Source organism: Salmo salar, chromosome 19 (genome assembly GCF_965601325.2).
Source record: "Salmo salar chromosome 19, fSalSal1, whole genome shotgun sequence".
Taxonomy (NCBI): domain Eukaryota; kingdom Metazoa; phylum Chordata; class Actinopteri; order Salmoniformes; family Salmonidae; genus Salmo; species Salmo salar.
In genome coordinates this window covers 62,891,572-62,914,698 of record NC_138309.1, presented here as the reverse complement: position 1 = coordinate 62,914,698, position 23,127 = coordinate 62,891,572, and the positions used below count along the sequence as shown (strand labels likewise).

The following is a 23,127-nucleotide window of genomic DNA, read 5'->3' as shown; positions in this document are numbered from 1 at the left end:
CAGTTATCGTGATGTTGCACGATGTCACCCAGGTCATTTACAATATCATTTTTGAAAAGGCCTCTGGAAAAAACAAGTCATTCATCAAATACTGCATGCTGCCATGCTTTTCCATGTTTTTCTAAAGGGTGTATAGTACATGTCATACAGATGTGTGACTTTTGGGAAATAATCATTTATTTGCTGAGTTCAATGTAAAACACATCCAAATTGTGCCACCATTGAGGTGAATGAGCCCTTTCAAACCTGAACTTTTAGGTTCCACTTCACTGCTGTGTTACCTCATGCTCTCTCTCTAATTCCTCAATGTGTGTCAAAGTATTCTTTAATTTTGCTAATGTTTTATTGAAGTATTACAAAGTCATATTTTATTTGGCCTGTTAGCGTGTCGCTACTATACAAATGTGTTATCAGTGGTTTCTGGGCCCATTTCCTTATTGTTCTGTTGCTTGAAAACCACAAGGTCAAAGTACTGAGATTTTCCCATTCTCTGTAAAACCATAAATACCGATTCTGTTCCTGACACTCAAGCAGCAAGTCCAACAAAGCCACACAACCACAGCTATGATAACAGAAACAGCTACACGACTTAGATCATATACATTAACTCTGTACCGGTACCCCCTGTATATAGCCTCGCTACTGTTATTTTACTGAAGCTCTTTAATGATATGTTATTTCCATTTTTTACTTATCTATTTTTTACTTAACACTTATTTTTCTTAAAACTGCATTGCTGGTTAGGGGCTTGTAAGTAAGCATTTAACCTTAAGGTCAACACACATTTGGCGCATGTGACAAATACAATTTGATTTGATTTGATATTCAACACCTAGTGCTACATATTTCTGTTGCTTAATTTCCTTACACGCCCCACATACACACAGAGACACAGTCAAAAACACGCCAACACCTTTTCCCAATTAGTTTTTCATCGACAGCATTCAATCGCCCAACTGATAAAAAGTGAACATATGTCCCATTTGCATAAACCTAATACATTTACGTGATAGAGATACTCTCCAAGACTTGACAGGAGGTGATGAGATAATAAGGAAGTAACAGGCGGAGCAAAGGTCTCTCTCTGTGTGTGGTTGTTTCAAGCAGAAAAAAGAGAAGTAACAATAAAACGAGTTGCAGACAGCCATGATATGAGATCAGAGGTGACCGAGAGGAGGACGTGTGAGAAAATTAAAAGTCAACACTGGTGGAATTACGCAAATAAAGGATCGGTGTAGGCTAATCAGGGCACGAAGATAACATAGGAGGGCCAACATACTGTTGCTTTTAGTTGATAATAATTTCAATAGAAAATAGTCATTGGTGTTAGTGCATTTTCTATGTTTGTACTGTGCCTTGGCATGGTTTGGTCTTCGCCACTAGCGATGGGATTATCTCACGTTATAATGTGCCTCTGTGTGGCAGGAGTATGGGTGAGTTATTTTCACTTTGCTTCTTGTGTCACTTGAGTAGTCCGGGGCTCTGTGTTTTGACGTATGCTAGTGGTTTGATAGTTTTTTTTTTTTACTTTGTCTGCTTAAAATAAATTTGTTATGAGCAGAAAATATGCCTATATCAATTAAAGCTTAAATGAAAAGGCAACAACACTTGAATCAGTACAGTGCACATGAATTGCTGCGTTATGCAGGTTTTGGGTCTATTTTCTTGAAATTCCAATTCAAGAAGTTAAAAATAAACAGTTATTGAGATGGAATTCAATTTTTTTCCCTGAAGTGACTGAATTAAAATGGAATTGACTCTAACAGGTGTACTGTTAAATATAGATATTGTACAGTAACAATTTATGACTGACTTTGTTAAAAGCAGCAAACAAAATATATTTGTTATACAAAGTAATTCAATACGAATTTGCTTCTACACAGGCAGCCCAATTCTGATCTTTTGCCACTAATTAGTCTTTTGACCAATCAGATCAGATCAATAATTGGGCAAAATGTCAGAATTGGGCTGCTTGTGAAACACAGCCTAAGTAGACATACCTTTAATGCATCTTGCTGTAGAGTTCGCTCTGAAATTATTTTCTTATCAAAAGGCAGATACTCCCCCAACCAGATGATTGGAAACTGATATACTCTATAATTCTAGCTGCTGTCAGACATCAGCTGGAATTTTGACATTTACTATAGTCAAAATGAGATCGATTTATTGGGGGAGATAAAATGCAACCCTTATGAAATGCAACCATCATACACTTTCTTCAATGTTCCTAACACTTTAAAGGGGCAGCGCAGTCAAAAATGTGATTTTTCTTTTTATTATGGTATTTACACACTATGAGGTCGAAATAACACTCTGTGAAAGCTTTAAAAATACATTTAAAAAATGCCTGGAATTTCTACCTGTTCCGGTGGGATGGAGTTTTTGGACCACAGCATGACATCACAATCTGATCGAATTATTCTGACCAATGACCAGTCATCCTATATTTGCATATGTATCCTCCTAATTTGAAGGGGTACGCGAGGTAGGCTCTAGTCTAGAGTCTAGATGATCCTATCCGCCAATCAGGGCTGTGTATGTAAATATATTTACATTTGTATCAACACGCTTGCACAATCAGACTGAGCATTTCAACGGCAAAAGGAGGCACAGGGAAATAAATGATAAAAAATGTATATTTTGAGTTATTCTCATGAAATCAACACACACAGTGATTTATTGGACATACAGTGACGGCATTAAACATTGTTAGCTACTGATAGTTAGCCATAACTGGTTTTGTAAGTTTACATTGGAATTAGGAATAGGCCTATTTGAATGGTCAATTGAATTATAACACAGTCGCATGTAATTAAGGCTGAATAAGATCCCCTTAGATACCGTGAGTTATTGTTGGACCTCTGAGGTTTATGTCACAATTTGGGGAAATACACAATCATTTCCGGAGAACTGATGTTGTAAGCGATAGACTCCTCTGTCCTGCATATATTGTACAAATACTGTACAGTTGTTCTTTGGTTCCCCATGATACTGTAGTACTAGTAAGACACTAATCAACATCGCCTACTACACCGCTTTATACAAGTACTATAAGTAGTAGGAGAGACTCATACAAGGTGAAAACAAACACATACAAGCTAATATTGCGTGACTATGCTTGTTACACAAAGCTGAAAACCACAAGAGAATCATTTGGCCAAATATCTATTGGTCGCTATTGGTGAAGTATAGCAACATGTATGCTTACAGTTTGGGATTTCGAGAAGGGAGGGAGGGTCATTTCAGATAATTCACATGGCTTGATTTACAACCTTCGGGTAATGGAGAAGAGAAAAAGCAGAAATGATAACAGCTGTATGAAATGTAAAAGCAGGAAGGGGGAGCAGAAGGAGTGTGAGAGCACACTTTGGAGAATCAGTCAGATGTGTAGTTCATTTTACAGCTGTTATAACCCACCTACTAAATATAGTTCTACTGGAGCTATGTGTGTGTGTGTGTGTTGCCTCCACTGTCCCATATTTCTGTATGTTCTTCTAACATAGCTGTGATTCTGCTTTCAGTGTCAATCATCTGTGCCACCAACTGTTACACCTACAATCCCACCCACCACTAACTCACGTAAGTGTTCAGTCTCATACCCTGCATCATTTGACGGGTGATTGAGTTATGCTTTAACTTCATGTACATGATATTTGAGTTATATTCCATGTCATAACTAGGGCCCTGTGTTTTGGTTAGTCATGTAACATGAATTGGATTTTAAACTATATTTAAAGCTTTTTCCATCAAACGGTCCCCTTTTCACTATACGTCAGATGCTCCAGCACCATCCTCAGACATTGCTTGAATTCTTTTGGGGGGGGGGGTCTCATTTATGGAAAAGGCTGAAAAGAAAGATTGAAATCCAGGTCATGTGACATGATCAAAACAAAACACAGGGCCCAAGTCATAGCAGATGTGACTAAGTCCTTTTTTTGGAGAACAATGATATCGCAAAACATTTTACTGACTGCATTTTTCTGTTTTGTGTCTCAGCTCCCGCGAATGTAGAAAATGTCAAAGTGATAGGGCAAAATGAGACCAGTGTAACTCTGCAGTGGAGAACGGGTACCAAGTACACTTATGAACTGAAGTTCCAAAATGGGACATCATTGATAAACACCACTGCAAAGACAGATGTACTAGAGACACAGACAGTCTCCTCTCTCACTGCTGGGACAGAATACAACTTCACTCTCTTCACTGTAGAAGGGGATTACAGGAGCAGTGGATATAACTTTACAGCTGATACTGGTAGGTGGACATCGGATACATTTTAAGCTATTAATATAGGTCTTTAAGCTGTTAATATATGAAAATATACAGTATACTGTACCTGTACAGTGAAATCATTTGCATACTGGTTTAAGGAAATACAACTGACCTTTTAAAAAAAAAAAAATTGTGTCTCAGCTCCTGTCAATGTAGATCATGTCAACGTGACAGGGCAAAATTATACCAGCATAACTCTGCAGTGGAACAAACCGGAGAATGGCGTTGGCCGTTATTGGCTGCAGTTCCGTGATAAAGTATACGCATTCTTCTGTCATATTTGATTTGCCTCTCTACTTTTTTTTCTCCAGCTCCCATCGACGTAGCTCATGTCAATGTGACAGCGCAAGATGAGACTAATGTGACTCTGCAGTGGAACAAAGTGAATGGGAACGGGATCACTTATGAGCTGTGGTTCAGCAATGGTACTAATACTACCATCCCTGTATCTGATGTAGATGAACCAGTGACGTACACAGTCTCACCTCTCAATGCTGGGACAAAATACAACTTCTTTCTCTTCACTGTGTTCAAAGTCGTACCAAGCAGGGGATACAATTTCTCCGCAATCACCCGTGAGTCTCTTGAGAATGGATTCTGTGTCATTTCTTGCATCCTTAAATGCCTCCATATTATGTCAATGCATGCACTCATGACTGTAAGTCGCTTCGGATAAAAGTGTCTGCTAAATGGCATATAATATCTTGCTTGTGATGTCTTAGATAATATTACATCTACACTTTCTAAAATCTACAAAGTGAGTGACATGAGTTGTGAACGCATTGTAAACACATTGTGAATGCATTGTAAATATGCATTGTGAGTGCATTGTAAACACATTGTGAATGCATTGTAAATATGCATTGTGAGTGCATTGTAAATACATTGTGAATGCATTGTAAATATGCATTGTGAGTGCATTGTAAATACATTGTGAATGCATTGTAAATATGCATTGTGAGTGCATTGTAAATACATTGTGAATGCATTGTAAACACATTGTGAATGCATTGTAAATATACTTTGTGAGTGCACTGTAAATACATTGTGAATACATTGTAAGTATACATTGTGAATGCATTAATTGTCATTGTTATCTTGCTCTTTCTATCTTAGGTCCCCTCAGTGTAGGTGGTGTCAATGTGACAGGGCAAAGTGAGACCAGTATAACTTTGCAGTGGAGCAAAGTGAGCGGCACAGGGATCACTTATGAGCTTCTGAACACCCCTAGGACTAATGTTCCACTTGCACCCCTAGGACTACTGAACACCACTGTTCCACTTGCCACTGATGAAAGTGGAACAGTGACACACATAGTGTCACCTCTCACTGCTGGGATAAAATATGACTTCACTCTCTTCTCTGTGTTTGAAGATGTCAGGAGTACTGTTGGAAGTCAATTTTCTGCAGTCACTGGTGAGTTTATTTATTTTTTAGAAATTGGGAGGGTGGGGGGATACTAGATTGTCTTTCAGTATTTTCATGGATCACTCTTGTGTGAGATACATTAAATACTGATATATCTATAGCCATAAAAAAAATATATATATGGTTTGTCTTCTCAGAAATATTGTTATGAAATTACATTTTTACGTTTTAGATTTGGATTCATGTTTTATAACTCTGGAATCTTCTGATGCTGAATAGTTATTGGGATTATTTGAAGATCAGACATGTACAGTAGTCATTTTTTGAAGCGGTGCATTGACCGTGTTGATTGGTTATGTTTCTTCTCTCTGTTTCTCTCTCTGTATTAGCTCCCTTTAATGTTGAGGCTGTCACTGTAACAGAGAAACACCGATATGAGACCAGTGTAACTCTGGAGTGGAAAAAGCCGGTGAATGGAGTCTCTAGTTATCTGCTGCATTTCGACGATAAGGAAAATGAAGACATTAATAATTCAGAAGAAAAAGTGACAGTTTCAGCACTCGATCCTGGGAAAAGATATGCCTTCACCCTCTTCACTGTGTTTGAAGGCATCAAGAGCAGTGGAGAAAGCGACTTCACAGTAACAAGTAAATTTGCTTTTTTTAACCTTGATTCCCAATTAGAATCATCTCACAGTTCTTACCCTAAAATCGTCCAATCAGTTGTTTTATGTGGCTACAGTGAAAGTTCGCTCTTCAAGTTGGTCCCACTTTATTTGGACAGTCCGGATGGTCTAGAGTTTTATATACTATGGAGAAGGATCGAGTCTAAACTCAGCAAAAGTATTGCCTGAATAACACAGTCATTTGACACATAAAAACATAATTGAATCCTTAAATGTGAAAGCTATTAACCGAAGTCCCTTGCTTTTCCCTGCAGAAATATATTGTCCTGCTTTACAATGGGAGGTCACCAGCTCATCCATTCAGACTGTGCTCCAGTCCGAGATAGTCTCCTATGGAGAAGCCAATAATGGCAGTCAGACTGGAAATCCCGTCTCCCCTGTTACTAATCACACACTGTCATTCACCCAGCTTTACCCTGGCGCAAATTACACAGTGACTCTTTGGTTTAAAAATGATTCTAAAAACCTTCTCATGTGTGAACAGAATGAGACCGTGGGTGAGTCAGTCTCTTACTTTGTCAAAGTGACCTATTGTGTTTAGTCCACTTTTCCACTAAATATATTAGTAGTCTAGCATTGATGTATTATGGTACACCTGTAGGATAGTGTCTTTAGCAGGGAGTTAATGTGACATCTTCCTTCTTTTGTTTTAATCAGTTCCCCCAGACCTGATAAGACCGAGATGTGACTATTTGTCCAGCGGCTACGCTTTCTCTCTGGCCTGGGATATGCCAGCGGGAATATGGACCAGTGTGGAGGTGAATGTGACTGGGAAAAGCCCTCAGAGGGTGGAGGGAGACTGGTTGATGAAGGCGGACATCGATGGGGTTCAACCTGCCCAGACCTATCAAGTGTCTTTGGCCTCGATCTCTGGGCCTCGGATGAGTACGGCTGTCTCTTTCAGCTGTAATACAGACCCAAGAGGTGAGTGAGCCTAGCATTTATCTTTAAGCATTTCATGTTAAAAGGTTCAACGATTGGTCAATGATATTTGTATTACCACCGATAACAGCGTCTACACACAGCGTGATGTGATATAGCCGCCATGCCTTCTGTTGGTGGAAAACCATGGGATCCCATCCGCTTCCTGTATTGAAAATGGAGAGCTTTTATATCTTGTTTTATATGATCTTTTGATACTAAATGTGTGTTGGTCAGTAGGCTTGTGTTGCTCAGTTGCTCAGATTACTTTGACATGTTTAGAAGTAACCTATTTATAGTCCTATGCTCTCACACTAAAGCCCAGGTTTCTTCCCTATAGGGGTCATTGCAGGGTCAGTCATGGCAGTGCTGCTGCTCTGCCTCCTGGTTTGTCTGGCTTTCTTCATACGGCGTCGGAAGCCAGAAATATTCAGGTCGGTGTTGCCGCCTTCGCAATGACGTTAGATAGGGAAACCATTTGGGACTCAATAATCAATGCTTTTCTTTTTCCTTTTCCAATAGACGGCCCAAGTCGTTGTTTGTGGAATCCAAACTAACCAGCAATAAATTCAAGTATGTACAGTATAGAGTTCATTTTCAGTATTTAAGAGTCAGTCTTAAGCCTTAAACTCCAACCCTTTAGCGACTATGTACAGCAAGGCCAACAAGACATGCATTAGACCACACAGCTGTTAATAACAGTAACGACTTTGGAATATTCAACTGAGAACTTACTATCTTCTCTTTCTTCCCCAGAGCTATTCCCGTGGGGAAGTTTTCAGACCACTACCACACAATGAGCGCTGACACGAACAGAGGATTCAGTGAGGAGTATGAGGTAGCGATAAGGATAACGTGCTCTCTCTGTTTGTTTCCATCATGGTGTTGGTAATGCAAAGTGGTTGGGCGATTGTCCAACGTGGCGTTCCCTACCGTATTAGAATGTATTTATTTTTTATTTTGTCGTCTTGTAATCCATCTGTTTGTCTGCGCATAAGCCTTTAGCTGACCCTTCTGAATATGTAAACATCCATTTGTTTTTCTTTACATTATGCACGATCTATGCTTTATATCTCTATGCAGGACTTCATCCCTGTTGGCACAGAGCAGACTCGGAAAGCAGCCCTTCTGGAGGAGAACAATAACAAGAACCGCTTCACCAATGTACTGCCATGTAAGTGTACTCTGGCTGCCATTTCTACAGTACACATCGTATGAACAACATACCGTTGTTGAATTGAAATCACCCCTTTTTATTGCAATAGTTTAACTTTGTGCCAGCCAATCGACTAAGTATAATAGGGAGGATCAGATATCCCTCAGATTCCAGCCAGAGTTTTGGCTTAATCACCCAACCTGCAGATTTGATACAATTTGAGGTTATAGTTTTAATTGTTATAGTCCCCAAAGTGAAGTTGTTAAATCATCAAGCATTTTAAATCCTCTCTCTCTCTCTCTCTCTCTGTCTCACTCTCTCTCTCTCTCACTGTCTCTCTCTCTGTCTCTGTCTCTGTCTCTCTCTCTCTCTCTGTCTCTCTGTCTCTCGCTCTCTCTGTCTCTCTCTCTCTCTCGCTCTCTCTGTCTCTCTCTCACTGTCTCTCTCTGTCTCTCTCTCTCTAGATGACTGGTGTCGGGTGAAGCTAACCATTCTAAACCACAACATGAGCTCTGACTACATAAATGCCAATTACATGCCAGTGCGTACCACAGCATATCAGTCATAGATTTCCAAATACAGAGCAATGTCCATATTAGTCCTAGATATCCTATACAGCTATTCTTACTGTGACTGCAGTAATTAGGTCAGTACTAGAATTATCTACTATACTGCTCTCAACCTTGATAGCCTGCTGTAAAAGGCTTACTTACGGTAAAGGGTTGGCTTGAAACATTGCATAACACCAAAGGTCAACTTTCACCAATCTTACAAGTTATTTGCCCCGTATATGTTCTTCAATACATCCCCACACAGCCCTTTATGTCAGTTATAAAATGGCATAATGTAAAAATACTCTAGTGTCACGTTACGATATCGCTGACTCATATGATGCCTTAGAGGAACTTCTTACACCTATAAATGTTTACACATCTGAGTCATCATGAATTACTCTAAATCGAATAGGTGTGTTTTCTTAACCCTGGTGGTTTTTGTCTCAGGGCTACGGTAACAGCAGACAGTACATCGCTGCACAGGGTCCCCTGCCCACCACCGTCAACGACTTCTGGAGAATGATCTGGGAGCAAAGGGTAAAGGGTGTGGTCATGGTAACCAACTGCACCGAAGGAGGGAGGGTGAGTCCTGTTGGAGTCATCCTTAATGTGTTTGCTTTGCATTGTGTATGTGGAGAATGTGGTGACGTCACAGATAAACAGTGATAGTCATAGAAATAGAATCACTAGAACGGGAAAAGCCCCTCAGAACATGGCAATTTGACGGATTCCATTCTACGTACTGTATTTATATAGAAACAATGACCTATTCTGTCTGTGTCTCCCTAGACTAAATGTGAGCAGTACTGGCCTTTGGACTACACCCCTTGCCTGTACGGACACCTGTTGGTAACAGTCAGGTCAGAGAAAAGGGAAACCAACTGGACCCTGCGGGAGTTTGTAGTGAAAAGTGTAAGCATAGTGCTTGTTCAGTAGGGCACACAGTTGCAAAGCGTTCTGCTACAAAAAAAATGAACATCTCTGATCTTATTGGACAAGATCAGGTAGTTCCTTTCGGTAGCACTCTGTTTCAAAATGTTCTCTCCCTTCTGAACACCACCCTGGACAAGGTTTTCAGTGCATTCTCTGCTTACTACCCGTGTGAATGTCGCCTCTGCATTTAAATAATTCTGTCTTCCAGAGGGACACATCCGAGGAGCGCCCTGTGAAACACTTCCACTTCACGGCCTGGCCCGACCACGGAGTCCCAGAGGGAACGGAGGCTCTGATCCAGTTCAGAGGGCTGGTCCGACAGCACATAGTGAGCCAAGAGAACAGCGGACCCACTGTGGTGCACTGCAGGTAATGTTACATCACTGACAACACCCAGCCATTACTCTACACAGAGAAAAAAAATCTACATAGGGATGCGCAATGTGGCAACCCTACTGCGGTATTCGAAGAATGCAAAGTTTTCAATGACTGGTGGTGACAGGTCAGGTATAGGCCTAGTTTTAGGTCGTCTCTTCATTGAACTGTATTGTTCTGTGCTCTATCTGTAAACGTGCACATTATGTTGACATCACTCTCCCGGTCTCTCAGTGCTGGGGTGGGGAGGACGGGCACCATCATTGCTCTGGACGTGATGCTACAACAGCTGGAGAGGGAGAAGGCGGTGGGCATCGCTGCCTTCGTGCACAAGATGAGGCTGAGTCGGCCGCTCATGGTTCAGACAGAGGTAAGGCCCGAGTTAGCCTGATAGAAACGATCCCCACATTAACGCTAGGTACTACCCTAAAACACAGGCAATATCTATTGATTAGGGTTGGGCGATATCTAGATTGTCATACCGTTTCTGTACCATACTCGGGTATACGGTATTACCGAACGTGCACAAAACAATTCAGGCAACAGGGATCTTGATCCAGGAGGGGATTGAATGTCTCTGCTGTAGCCAAGAAGCTTGATCTTTACATCTAGCCACTTAGCTAGCAAGTTAGCAAACCAAATGCATAGCTGGAGGCCTGAGCTGTATATCATTTATTTGACACATCTTACATTTCTTTGTTATACTTAACTTATAGTTATAACCAGTGGCGTAACACACAGCGCCGCAGCCCTGCTCTCTTTGGGTTTAATGACTAAAGGTTTGATTTTAAAAAAAATGAATACATGACTTATGAGGCTACATTTGTGGGTTATCATTGCCATTTACACTCTTTTAGTCGCAGTATATTTTCCTGCACCAATGCATCATGGATTCTCTGGAACCCAAAGAGAAGATGATACAAGAGGCCCTTTATGAGAACTCGGACCTGATCTACGTCAACGCCACAGCACTGAAGGAGTTCCAAGCTGTCAGTCCAAAGGCCTGAAGATAAGGCCATGGATTGTCTGCTGTGAGTTCATTTTCTTTCAATCACTTTGGCACATTTTTCAGATGTAAATGGTATATTTTAAAAACTCTCTAAGTACAACATTCTAAACTGATAACACTTGTAATGCCCTTTACTTAAGCAATAATGCTCGAGGAGGTGTGCTATATGGCCAATATACCACGGCTAAGTGCTGTTCTTAGGCAAGACGCATCGCGGAGTGCCTGGACACAGCCCTTAGCAGTGGTATATTGGCCATATATCACAAACCCCCGAGGTGCCTTATTGCTGTTATAAACTGGTTACCAACGTAATTAGAGCAGTAAAAATACATGTTTTGTCATACTTGTAGTATACGGTCTGATATACCATGGTTGTCAGCCAATCAGCATTCAGGGCTCGAACCACCCAGTTTATAATACGGTATTATTCCAAATGGTAGCACATAGTGACTCTTTCCACTTTGTCCTATTGAAGCACACAGGCTGATGGAAGATGATGATGATGAAGTATTTACAGCCATATCCATGTATGATTTGTTTTTACCTTCCAACATAAATTCATGTCAAATTGATACATTTATGAGATAAAAATATAGAAATGTAGTGTTCAGCAGTTATCAAACTATACATGTTAACTAGTTCACTGGTTCGAATCCCTGAACCGACTAGGTGAAAAACCTGTCGATCTGCCCTTGAAAATGGCATTTAACTGTAATTGCTCCTTAAAGTCACTCTGGATAAGTGTCTGCTCAATTACAAAAATGTAAATGTAACTAGGCAATACATCATTTTGATTCAGTAGTTATTAGTTTTGAACAGTTTGAGTTAATTGTATTGTTAACAAATGACAAATCATATCAAAAGTAAAGTGAATATTACATTTTGAAAAGCAGATACTTATACTGAACAAAAATATAAATACAACATGCAACAATTCCAAAGATGTTACCGAGTTACAGTTCATATAAGGAAATCAGTCAATTGAAACAAATTCCTCAGGTCCTAATCTATGGATTTCAAATGACTGGGCAGGGGTGCAGCCAGACCTACCCACTGGGGAGCCAGGCCCAGCCAATCAGAATGAGTTTTTCCCCATAAAAGGGCTTAATTACAGACAGAAATACTCCTCAGACCACATGTAACCACCCCCCTCAGACGATCCATCAAGTGAAGTAGCCGGATGTGGAGGTCCTGGGCTGGCGTGGTTACAAATGGTCTGCTGTTGTGAGGCCAGTTGGACGTACTGCCAAATTCTGTAAAACAACGTTAGAGGCTGCTAATGGTAGAGAAATTAACAAATTCTCTGGTAACAGCTCTGGTGGACATTCCTGCAGTTAGCATGCCAATTGCATATTACCTGAAACATCTATGGCATTGTGTTGTGACAAAACTGCCCATTTAAAAGTAGCCTTTTATTGTCCCCAGCACAAGGTGCACCTGTGTAATGATCATGCTGTTGAATCAGCTTCTTGATATGCCACACCTGTCAGGTGGATGGATTATCTTGGCAAAGGAGAAACGCTCACTAAAAGGGATGTAAACAAATTTGTGCACAACATTTGAGAGAAATAAGACTTTTGTGAGTATGGAAAATGTGTAGGATTTTTTTTTTTCAGCTCATAAAACGTGGGACCAACACTTTACATGTTTAGATTTTTGTTCAATGTAGATTGTGTATCCAAATTGAAAGAATGATTTGGTACAGTGAACAAGTGACTGGATTTTTTGTTGTAATCAGTCAATTGAAAATGTTAGATTTGAATCATGAGCCTTTTTGATGATCTGTTTTGAGTTGTGAAAATGTACCACATGCTTGTGAAAATTGCCCCAATGTGATTGATTTAAAAAACAAAAAGTTTAATCTTGCTCATTTCTTCTGTATGTTGAGATTTTTATTTAAATAATATTCACATGTACATAATGTTTAAGCATATATTGTATGTAATCATTCACCTGCTATGTTCAGGAGGATTCAGCACACTTCACATTCACCTAGGTACTTTTTTAAATAATTTAGTTAGAATACTCAATGCGGCTTGTGTTTTCAATAAATGTCAATTTTAGCCTATCAATTTCTAAATCGCAATTCAAATGATTCATGGAGGATTAGATGTTTACTTGACATTTATTGAAATGTATAAAAACATGTAAATAGATAAACCCAAAGTATTGTCATTTGGTTTTCATGTATCACAAAGCGTGATAAAATAAAATCATTTTTGTCAATCCAGCAGCACCTATTTTCACAAAGTGTTATAATAAGGGACCGAACCGTCCTCCTATTAAACCCAAATGTCAACAACCATTTTATACAAATATGTCCACTGTCCTCAGTCTGAAACGCCGTCATTCCCAGAGGAATGCGAGAAATAAATGCCGATAATGGCAGCTCTGGATTTCTCGGCGTAGCTAGGCACCTCCACCACCGGCACCTGGTGATTCTCGGCCGGATGCATGGTCTCTAGCACGGTATCGTTGAGCGCAGGCACCGAAAACTTCTTGGCGATGTTATGCAGGACGCAGCAGGCCTTGATGATCTCAGCCTTCTTGTCCAGACTGTTCTGCTGCACGTGGCCCAGATTGGCCAGGCACCTGAAGCGCCTCTTCACCAAGGTGATGGTCCTCTGGAGGACCGAGTGGATCATGCCGTGGGCTGCGTTGAACCGCCGATCCGCCTTATCTTTGGCTGGCGAAACGGTCGTCAGGAGGTGTCTGCTCAACGCATAGCCTTTCCCGGCTTTGTGGGATCAAAAAAACAAAAAACAGAGGCAAGTATGAACATTGGTGAATCACAACAGACTTTTTTTTTTAACACTGACGGAGTGACCCACCTAAAGTTAGACCACTGTTTTTGGTCTAACTCACTCAGAACTGTTCCAGACCAACACCAACTTACCTGATTTCAGCTTGTTGTTTGTTTAAAACGGGTGTTAGTACTGGGCTGAAACAGCCTGCACACTTAATAGCTCTCCAGGGCCAGGAGTTTGAGACCCTTCATAACAGGGGTGGCTAGTGAGTCTGCACAGTATTTCTAGTCATAAGAAATGTATAAAACATATTCCTGTGTAGAATTAGCTTACCAATGATCCAATGCGTCCCATGTGCTCCATGCTTTAGTTGCTGGGCAATATCCGACATATCCCATATGGTTTGCTCTGGTGTGCTGCCAACGCAGCAGTTTTCAACACTCATTAAATTCCCTTCACAATCGCATATGACTTGGGTCATGACGGTGTGGTTATCCATTGTGTTCCGAAAAGCTTCCTTGTCGTGCTGAGGTGGTCTCACCTTGACATGCATGCATCCCACCAAGCCCATGGAGGTCGGAATCCCGCATATTTTCTTGATCTCGTGTGCCACATTTGCTCGTTCCTCACCATTCGCCGGGAAAGTGATAAACTCCCTGACCATACCTGACAACACTTTGGAGACATTGTTGATGACTTCGTGAATCTCCATTTGCTCCATTTGAATCATATCTACGACTTTGGTTGACAAAATACCATTTACGTAATAGTCCAGTGCCACTATCACCATTTCATCGACGGAAGGTCCATTCATTTGCTGGAGCGTGGCTTTCATCCGGAGCCTGACGCAATCCGTGATGAAATTTATGCAAGGTCTAGTTAAACGGAACCTCTCAAATAAGTAATCATCATTGTAATCGCCCAAGTAGTTTTTCTGTGGCTCTGGGAAGTTGTTTGCCTCGGCCTCTTCGTCGTCTTCGTAGAGTTCTGCTTGAGCAGCTAACCACACAGCGGGAGCAAAAGCCATGTCTAGGCTAGACTAACAGGCAAATGTTTGCAGAGAAACAACCCGTGTTGGATGCTCGGCATGGAATTAGAACATTCCGGCTAGCTACTTATCTAAGTCCTAAACATGTCACATTTCATTCACGTCAAGCTTCAAATACAAACGTTTCTTTGCACCGAACGATTGTAAACAATGAAAAACGTGACGGAGGAAGGAAGTAAATCTTCTTCATTGGTGGACATGGTCTGTAAAGCAGTTTAAAGGGGTACACCCAATGGGTACACCGCCATCTATGGGCTGGAGGGCTTGAGAAGTCTTTGCTACAAATGTACAGTATGACATGTATTTTGCAGACTCTCAAAATAATGTATTGATAAAATCAGTGGTGGGGAAAAAGTACTGAATTGTCATACTTGAGTAAAAGTAAAGATACCTTAATAGAAAATGACTCAAGTAAAAATAAAAGTCACCAAGTAAAATACTACTTGACTTGAGTAAAAGTTTAAAAGTATCTGGTTTTAAATGGACTTAAGTACAGTGGTGGAAAAATTACTAATTTAGTAAGTAAATGCTATACATCAAATTCCTTATAGCAAGCAGACCAGATGGCACGATTTTCTTATGTTTTTAATGTACAGACAGCCAGGATCACACTCCAACATTTAATGTACAAATGCTGTATTTATGGTTAGTGAATCCACCAGTTCAGAAGCAGTAGGGATGGCAACGCGTTACATGAAGTGGACCATATTGATGTCCTGCCTGAGCATTCGAAATGTAACGAGTATTTTTGGGTGTCAGGGAAAATGGATAATAGGAGTAAAAAATACATATGTACTTTACTTAGTTGCTTTACACCACTATATACAAGATATTGTATTACCAAATTCAGAATATCACATTTAAATGAAAGTATGGCATTTCCCTCTCAATACATCAACATCAATATGTAAGAATGAGATGTAGCGTGCCTCGCCCTTCTGAGTGGATATAGACCCCTCTTCAGTACACGGCACACTGACCGACTATTGGGGGCAGTAAGAAAGCCATTGCCATCTGCGCCTTTACGTTTGTATTACTCCTAAAAATAATAATAACTGTTTTGGGTTCTCGTATGCTTACAATTATATTTTGATTCTTGCATGAACAGTCCCTAAGATTATATTCGGTTGTAATCTTTGCAGAATAATTGATTTGCTATGATGACACAAATATTATATTAAGCAGGACATTCAGACGAGCCTTAAAATGTAATTCTAATCCAAAAGTGTTGTAAAATGCACTTTTTTTTTGTTGCTGCCGTTCTATAAGAACTCCCCTTCGTTCTGCCACTAATTTGCGCGGATCGCCCTCATGCGGCAATGTTTGCAAACACAGAAAGGGGTCTATATATGCCACCTATAGGTATGGATCAGATTTGGCCCCCTGTCATTTCATTACAAAGACACATAAATCACCTGCATTATGAGTCTCAAAAACTTCCAATACCGGAATTTTTATGTTATTAGCTCATTATTTTCATTAGATGGCCTAATATAACTACGTACTCCAATATTTACTAGTAGCCTACCTTATTAAGGTATGCATGACACCCTCAGAAATGCATTGTTAAAAGGCCCAGTGCAGCTGTTATTATGTTGATATCAAATATTTATGGGTAACTATTAAGTACCTTACCACATTTCCATCCACAGTTTTTATGCGAGTAAAGTCATACTGTATAAAATAAATCACGACAGCTGCGATGGAAACAGGAAGTTTCGGTACAATTTTATAAATTCCGACAGACCATTTGTTCGTTCGACATGTTGGGATCTTTTTGTGTCGGTAAAATGTATTATGCGAGAAATGGCGGTGGAAACGCCTTTATTACCAAATATTGATATAATAACCATGATATCAAAGTAAACTTGGAGTCACGCAATGACATACTGTGTGGTCCTCCCACTACGACTCAGGAAACCATGCACTTCATTAGGCTACAGATGAAACAAGTTCTTATGAACTTCACAGGGCGGGGAAAGTGCCCTGTGATAGACTAATTGACATCATTTGAGTCAATTGGAGGTGAACCTGTGGATGTATTTCAAGGCCTACCTTCAAACTCAGTGCCTCTTTGCTTGACATCATGGGAAAAACTAAAGAAATCAGCCAAGACCTCAGAAAAAAATTGTAAACCTCCACAAGTCTGGTTCATCCTTGGGAGAAATTTCCAAACGCATGAAGGTACCACGTTCATCTGTACAAACAATAGTACGCAAGTATAAACACCATGGGACCATGCAGCCGTCATACCGCTCAGGAAGGAGACGCGTTCTGTCTCCTAGAGATGAACGTATTTTGGTGCGAAAAGTGCAAATCAATCCCAGAACAACAGCAAAGGACCTTGTGAAGATGCTGGAGGAAACAGGTACAAAAGTATCTATATCCACAGTAAAACGAGTCCTATATCAACATAACCTGAAAGGCCGCTCAGCAAGGAAGAAGCCACTGCTCCAAAACCGCCATCAAAAAGCAAGACTACGGTTTGCAACTGCACATGGGGAAAACGATCGTACTTTTTGGAGAAATGTCCTCTGGTCTGATGAAACAAAAACAGAAATGTTTGGTCATAATGACCATCGTTATGTTTGAAGGAAAAAGGGGGACGCTTGCAAGCCGAAGAACACCATCCCAACCGTGAAGCACGAGGGTGGCAGCATCATGTTGTGGGGGTGCTTTGCTGCAGGAGGGACTGGTGCACTTCACAAAATAGATGGCATCATGAGGGAGGAATATTATGTGGATATATTGAAGCAACATCTCAAGACATCAGTCAGGAAGTTAAAGCTTGGTCGCAAATGGGTCTTCCAAATGGACAATGACCACAAGCATACTTCCAAAGTTGTGGCAAAATGGCTTAAGGACAACAAAGTCACAGTATTGGAATGTCCATCATAAAGCCCTGACCTCAATCCCATTGAAAATGTGTGGGCAGAACTGAAAAAGGATGTGCGAGCAAGGAGGCCTACAAACCTGACTCGGTTACACCAGCTCTGTCAGGAGGAATGGGACAAAATTCACCCAACTTATTGTGGGACGCTTGTGGAAGGCACCCGAAACGTTTGACCCAAGTTAAGCAATTTAAAGGCAATGCTACCAAATACTAATTGAGTGTATGTAAACTTCTGACCCACTGGGAATGTGATGAAAGAAATAAAAGCTGAAATAAATCCTTCTCTCTACTATTATTCTGACATTTCATATTCTTAAAATGAAGTGGTGATCCTAACTGACCTAAGACAGGGAATTTTTACTAGGATTAAATGTCAGGAATTGTGAAAAACTGATTTTAAATGTATTTGGCTAAGGTGTATGTAAACTTCCAACTTCAACTGTATACAGTGAGGGAAAAAAGTTTTTGATCCCCTGCTGATTTTGTATGTTTGCTCACTGACAAAGAAATGATCAGTCTATCATTTTAATGGTAGGTTTATTTGAACAGTGAGAGACAGAATAATAACAAATAAATCCAGAAAAACACATGTCAAAAATGTTATAAATTGATTTGCATTTTAATGAGGGAAATAAGTATTTGACCCCCTCTCAATCAGAAAGATTTCTGGCTCCCAGGTGTCTTTTATATAGGTATCGAGCTGAGATTAGGAGCACACTTAAAGGGAGTGCTCCTAATCTCAGTTTGTATAAAAGACACCTGTCCACAGAAGCAACCAATCAATCAGATTCCAAACTCTCTACTATGGCCAAGACCAAAGAGCTCTCCAAGGATGTCAGGGACAAGATTGTAGACTTACACAAGGCTGGAATGGAAGAAACGCAAAAGAACTGTCAATCTCCCTCGGCCTGGGGCTCCATGCAAGATCTCACCTCGTGGAGTTGCAATGATCATGAGAACAGTGAGGAATCAGCCCAGAACTACACGGGAGGATCTTGTCAATGATCTTAAGGCAGCTGGGACCATAGTCACCAAGAAAACAATTCGTAACACACTACGCCGTGAAGGACTGAAATCCTGCAGCGCCCGCAAGGTCCCCCTGCTCAAGAAAGCACATATACATGCCCGTCTGAAGTTTGCCAATGAACATCTGAATGATTCAGAGGACAACTGGGTGAAAGTGTTGTGGTCAGATGAGACCAAAATGGAGCTCTTTGGCATCAACTCAACTCGCTGTGTTTGGAGGAGGAGGAATGCTGCCTATGACCCCAAGAACACCATCCCCACCGTCAAACATGGAGGTGGAAACATTATGCTTTGGGGGTGTTTTTCTGCTAAAGGGACAGGACAACTTCACTGCATCAAAGGGATGATGGACGGGGCCATGTACCGTCAAATCTTGGGTGAGAACCTCCTTCCCTCAGCCAGGGCATTGAAAATGGGTCGTGGATGGGTATTCCAGCATGACAATGACCCAAAACAAGGCAAGGCAAGGCAACAAAGGAGTGGCTCAAGAAGAAGCACATCAAGGTCCTGGAGTGGCCTAGTCAGTCTCCAGACCTTAATCCCATGGAAAATCTGAGGAGGGAGCTGAAGGTTCGAGTTGCCAAACGTCAGCCTCGAAACCTTAATGACTTGGAGAAGATCTGCAAAGAGGAGTGGGACAAAATCCCTCCTGAGATGTGTGCAAACCTGGTGGCCAACTACAAGAAACGTCTGACCTCTGTGATTGCCAACAAGGGTTTTGCCACCAAGTACTAAGTCATGTTTTGCAGAGGGGTCAAATACTTATTTCCCTCATTAAAATGCTAATCATTTTATAACATTTCTGACATGCATTTTTCTGGATTTTTTTGTTGTTATTCTGTCTCTCACTTTTCAAATAAACCTACCATTAAAATTATAGACTGATCATTTCTTTGTCAGTGGGCAAATGTACAAAGTCAGCAGGGGATCTGTCACATCTTGACCATAGTAAGTTGTTATTTTCTATGGTAGAGTAGGTCAGGGTGTGACAGGGGGGTTTTCTAGTTTAGTTTTTCTATGTTATATTGTTCTAGTTTTGTATTTCTATGTTGGGTTGTTCTAGTTTTTGTATTTCTATGTTGGGCTTTGTTTGAGATGATCTCCAATTAGAGGCAGCTGGTCATCATTGTCTCTAATTGGAGGTCATATTTAAGTTGGTGTTTGACCCACCTGGGTTTGTGGGAGATTCATTTTGAGTAGTGTATGTTTTCACCGCTGTGTCACGGTTTGTTGTTTTGTCATTCAGTTTATTTATGTATTGCGTAGTTTCACAGTATAAATAAAATGTGGAACGACACACAGGCTGCACTTTGGTCCGCTTCTCCTTTCGACAACCGTGACAGGATCAAATACTTTTTTCCCTCACTGTATACAAAAGTACAGTATGTGACTATTAGTGAATTGGCAACATATAACCCATTAATAATGTATAATTTGTCCTGGTATTTACAAATGGGTTGACATCCATGTTTTGAATAATCTAAGTATAGCAAATAGTCTGTACAGTGCCGTGGAAAAGTATTTGTCCCCTTTCTGATTTTCTTTATTTTACTATATTTTTGATACTGAATGTTATCAGATCTTCAACCAAAACCTAATATTAGATTAAGGGAACCTGAGTATGTATATACATTTTATTTAATAAACAAAGTTATACAGCACCCAATTCCTCTGTGTGAAAAAGTAATGGCCACCTTACACTCAATAACTGGTTGTGCCACCTTTAGCTGCAATGACTGCAACCAAATGCTTCCTGTAGTTGTTGATCAGTCTCTCACATCGCTGTGGAGGATGTTGGCCCACTCTTCCACGCAGGACTGCTTTAATTCAGCAACATTTGTGGGTTTTCAAGCATCAAGTGCTCGTTTCAAGTCCTGCCTCAACATCTCAATTGGGATTAGGTCTGGACTTTGACTAGGCCATTCCAAAACTTCAAATGGGTTGCTTTTGAGCTATTTTCATGTAGACTTCAATGTGTTTTGGATCATTGTCTTGCTGCATGACCCAGCTACGCTTCAGCTTCAGCTCGTAGACGGATGGCCTGATATTCTCCTGTAGAATTCTCTGATACAGAGGAGAATTCATGGTTCCTTCTATTAAGGCAAGTCGTCCAGGTCCTGAGGTAGCAAAGCATCCCTGAACCATCACACTACCACCACCATGCCTGACCGTTGGTATGAGGATCTTACTGTGGAATGCAGTGTTTGGTTTTCGCCAGACATAATGGGACCCATCTCGTCCAAAAAGGTTGACTCAAATTAGCCAAAAAGCACCTTGAAGCACCTGGATGATCATCAAGGCTTGGAAGAATGTTCTATAGACAGATGAGTCATAAGTATAACTTTTTGGATGAAATGGGTCCCAATATGCCAATATCTATTTAATCAAGATATTAGTGTTTTCTTTTCATCATTTTTTTTATTACCATCCTCCAATCTGCCATAACAGAGTAAAATCCCAATTAAATCAATTTTAATCCCACTTTGTAACTGTAATCCAAAAATATGTGAAGAAGTCTAAGGGGGGGGTGAATACTTTTAATAGGCACTGTAATCGTTTGTTTGGTCTTCGATAAGAGTAATACTTCCCAGCTTTCTTCATCAGCTTGTTGGTCCTCCCCAAAAATGTACTTTACACGATTGAACAGAATTCAGACCAAAGCATTGCTTTATACATGATATGTAATGCCTGTTATTTACACTTGGGAACATTATGCTAGAATAGAACAATATAGAATAATATAACAGATCAGAAAATGCATATATTAGATTAACATCGAATACAATCAAATGGAATAGAATAGATTTATATCATTTAAATGATATCATTGTATTTGACTAGGGCCCAAATACATTGTGCCGGCTTAGCTGAGGTCTTCATCACCCAAGTTATGGTCCTCCGTATGGGGCCATGAGGTCCCTCATCCGCTATAAACACTGTCTGTAGTATCACCCACCTACTGTACGTATCATCCGCGATGTGACAAACGTTTGGCCTCAGTCCACATGCAGCGCTGAACTTGGCCAGATGATGTCTCTACGAGCCCAGATGGTATATCGCTCGTCATAGACAGTCCTCCACAGAGACTGAGGTTGAATCACACCAACTGGTATCAGCCCTCGCAGTGACAGCAGTCAAGTAGAGCAGACAAGCATGGGTGATATATTTATTTCAATAATATTTCTGCAGTGCCATTCAGCATACCTTTGAGATGCCGACAGAGAGAAACAAGTTCCTTCTCCACCCCTAACAAATCAGAAGCAATATGGCAGATAGGTCTTTCGATGTTTCTATAAATTGTTCATTGAGTTGAACTGTAACCAAATACAACCAGGTGAGATATTTGATGCACAAAACGTTTTCTTCTGGTTATGAGGTGTGCCAATGGGTAGGATGTGTCATACATCACATACTTATATTGCACAGTATACTTATGCCAAGAAGTCAAGTGTATGCTGTACCAAAATGATATGACACAACTTTGAATTAGTCACCTACTCTGTAGGTAAATAGGCTACATAACATGCCAATCAAAGAGAGGGAGCAAACACGTTTTAGTAAGATGTTATTGAGTCATACATTTTCAAAAGCATTTACAAATGCATCGGTTAATTTACAGCATTGACAAAACCTATAGGATGATACATAATCAGAGACATTCAGTGTTGTTGTGCTGTTATGTAACAACCTACTACTGTAGGTTATGTTTCCATTTCTAGATCCCGCTCCACTCCCCCTTTACCTCTCTTTCTTCCTCCGTGGTCTGCGTGCTGCTTTCAGCTCTACTCTTTCCTCCCTCATATCACGACTGTTGTGATGTCAGCTATGCTTGAATCAAGGATGGGGACCTGTAGTCAAATGGGTGTGTGGGTGTGTGTGTGTGCCAGCGAACATGTAAATGTGTGTGTTGTGGTGTGTGTGAGTAAAATGTTAAATACGGGTTACTTTTCGGCTATGGGCCTATTTACACGAACGCTTTCATAGTCGTGAGCCCATTGTTTTCATCTTGGTTGAATTTTTTTCTTCAAAGAAAGGTCATTGCAATCGTATCACAAGTTAGCCTCTATATTCATTATATCCCCCCCCACCCTTTCCCTTTTTCTCTAACCCGCCCACATGTGTCATCTAAGGGGGTGGGGG

The 23,127-nt window shown here is 40.6% G+C and overlaps 2 protein-coding genes across 2 annotated transcripts; one reads left to right on the top strand and one right to left on the bottom strand.

Moving 5' to 3' along the window:
• The first annotated feature begins 1,124 nt into the window (after positions 1-1,124).
• LOC106579174 (protein tyrosine phosphatase receptor type H) lies at positions 1,125-13,499 on the top strand. The gene is made up of 18 exons (XM_014158809.3): positions 1,125-1,433; positions 3,522-3,579; positions 3,997-4,254; positions 4,584-4,847; positions 5,389-5,688; positions 6,030-6,287; positions 6,580-6,822; positions 6,983-7,249; positions 7,587-7,680; positions 7,769-7,819; positions 8,003-8,084; positions 8,330-8,420; positions 8,867-8,943; positions 9,404-9,538; positions 9,746-9,868; positions 10,098-10,258; positions 10,499-10,634; positions 11,122-13,499. The coding sequence occupies exons 1-18, from the start codon at positions 1,341-1,343 to the stop codon at positions 11,269-11,271; spliced, it is 2,841 nt and encodes a 946-aa protein (XP_014014284.2). The 5' UTR covers positions 1,125-1,340; the 3' UTR covers positions 11,272-13,499.
• Positions 13,153-15,206, bottom strand: si:dkey-197c15.6 (CK077 protein). The gene has a single exon (NM_001140421.1). The coding sequence runs from the start codon at positions 15,045-15,047 to the stop codon at positions 14,283-14,285; it is 765 nt and encodes a 254-aa protein (NP_001133893.1). The 5' UTR covers positions 15,048-15,206; the 3' UTR covers positions 13,153-14,282.
• Positions 15,207-23,127: the final 7,921 nt, after the last annotated feature.

Bases quoted from the DNA above. Each gene is read 5' to 3' on its own strand.
- LOC106579174 (XM_014158809.3), top strand. From the start codon at position 1,341: ATGTTTGTACTGTGCCTTGGCATGGTTTGGTCTTCGCCACTAGCGATG. The intron at 6,823-6,982 runs GTGAGTCAGTCT...TGTTTTAATCAG, and splicing joins TGAACAGAATGAGACCGTGG to TTCCCCCAGACCTGATAAGA. The intron at 7,820-8,002 runs GTATGTACAGTA...TTTCTTCCCCAG, and splicing joins CTAACCAGCAATAAATTCAA to AGCTATTCCCGTGGGGAAGT.
- si:dkey-197c15.6 (NM_001140421.1), bottom strand. From the start codon at position 15,047: ATGGCTTTTGCTCCCGCTGTGTGGTTAGCTGCTCAAGCAGAACTCTAC.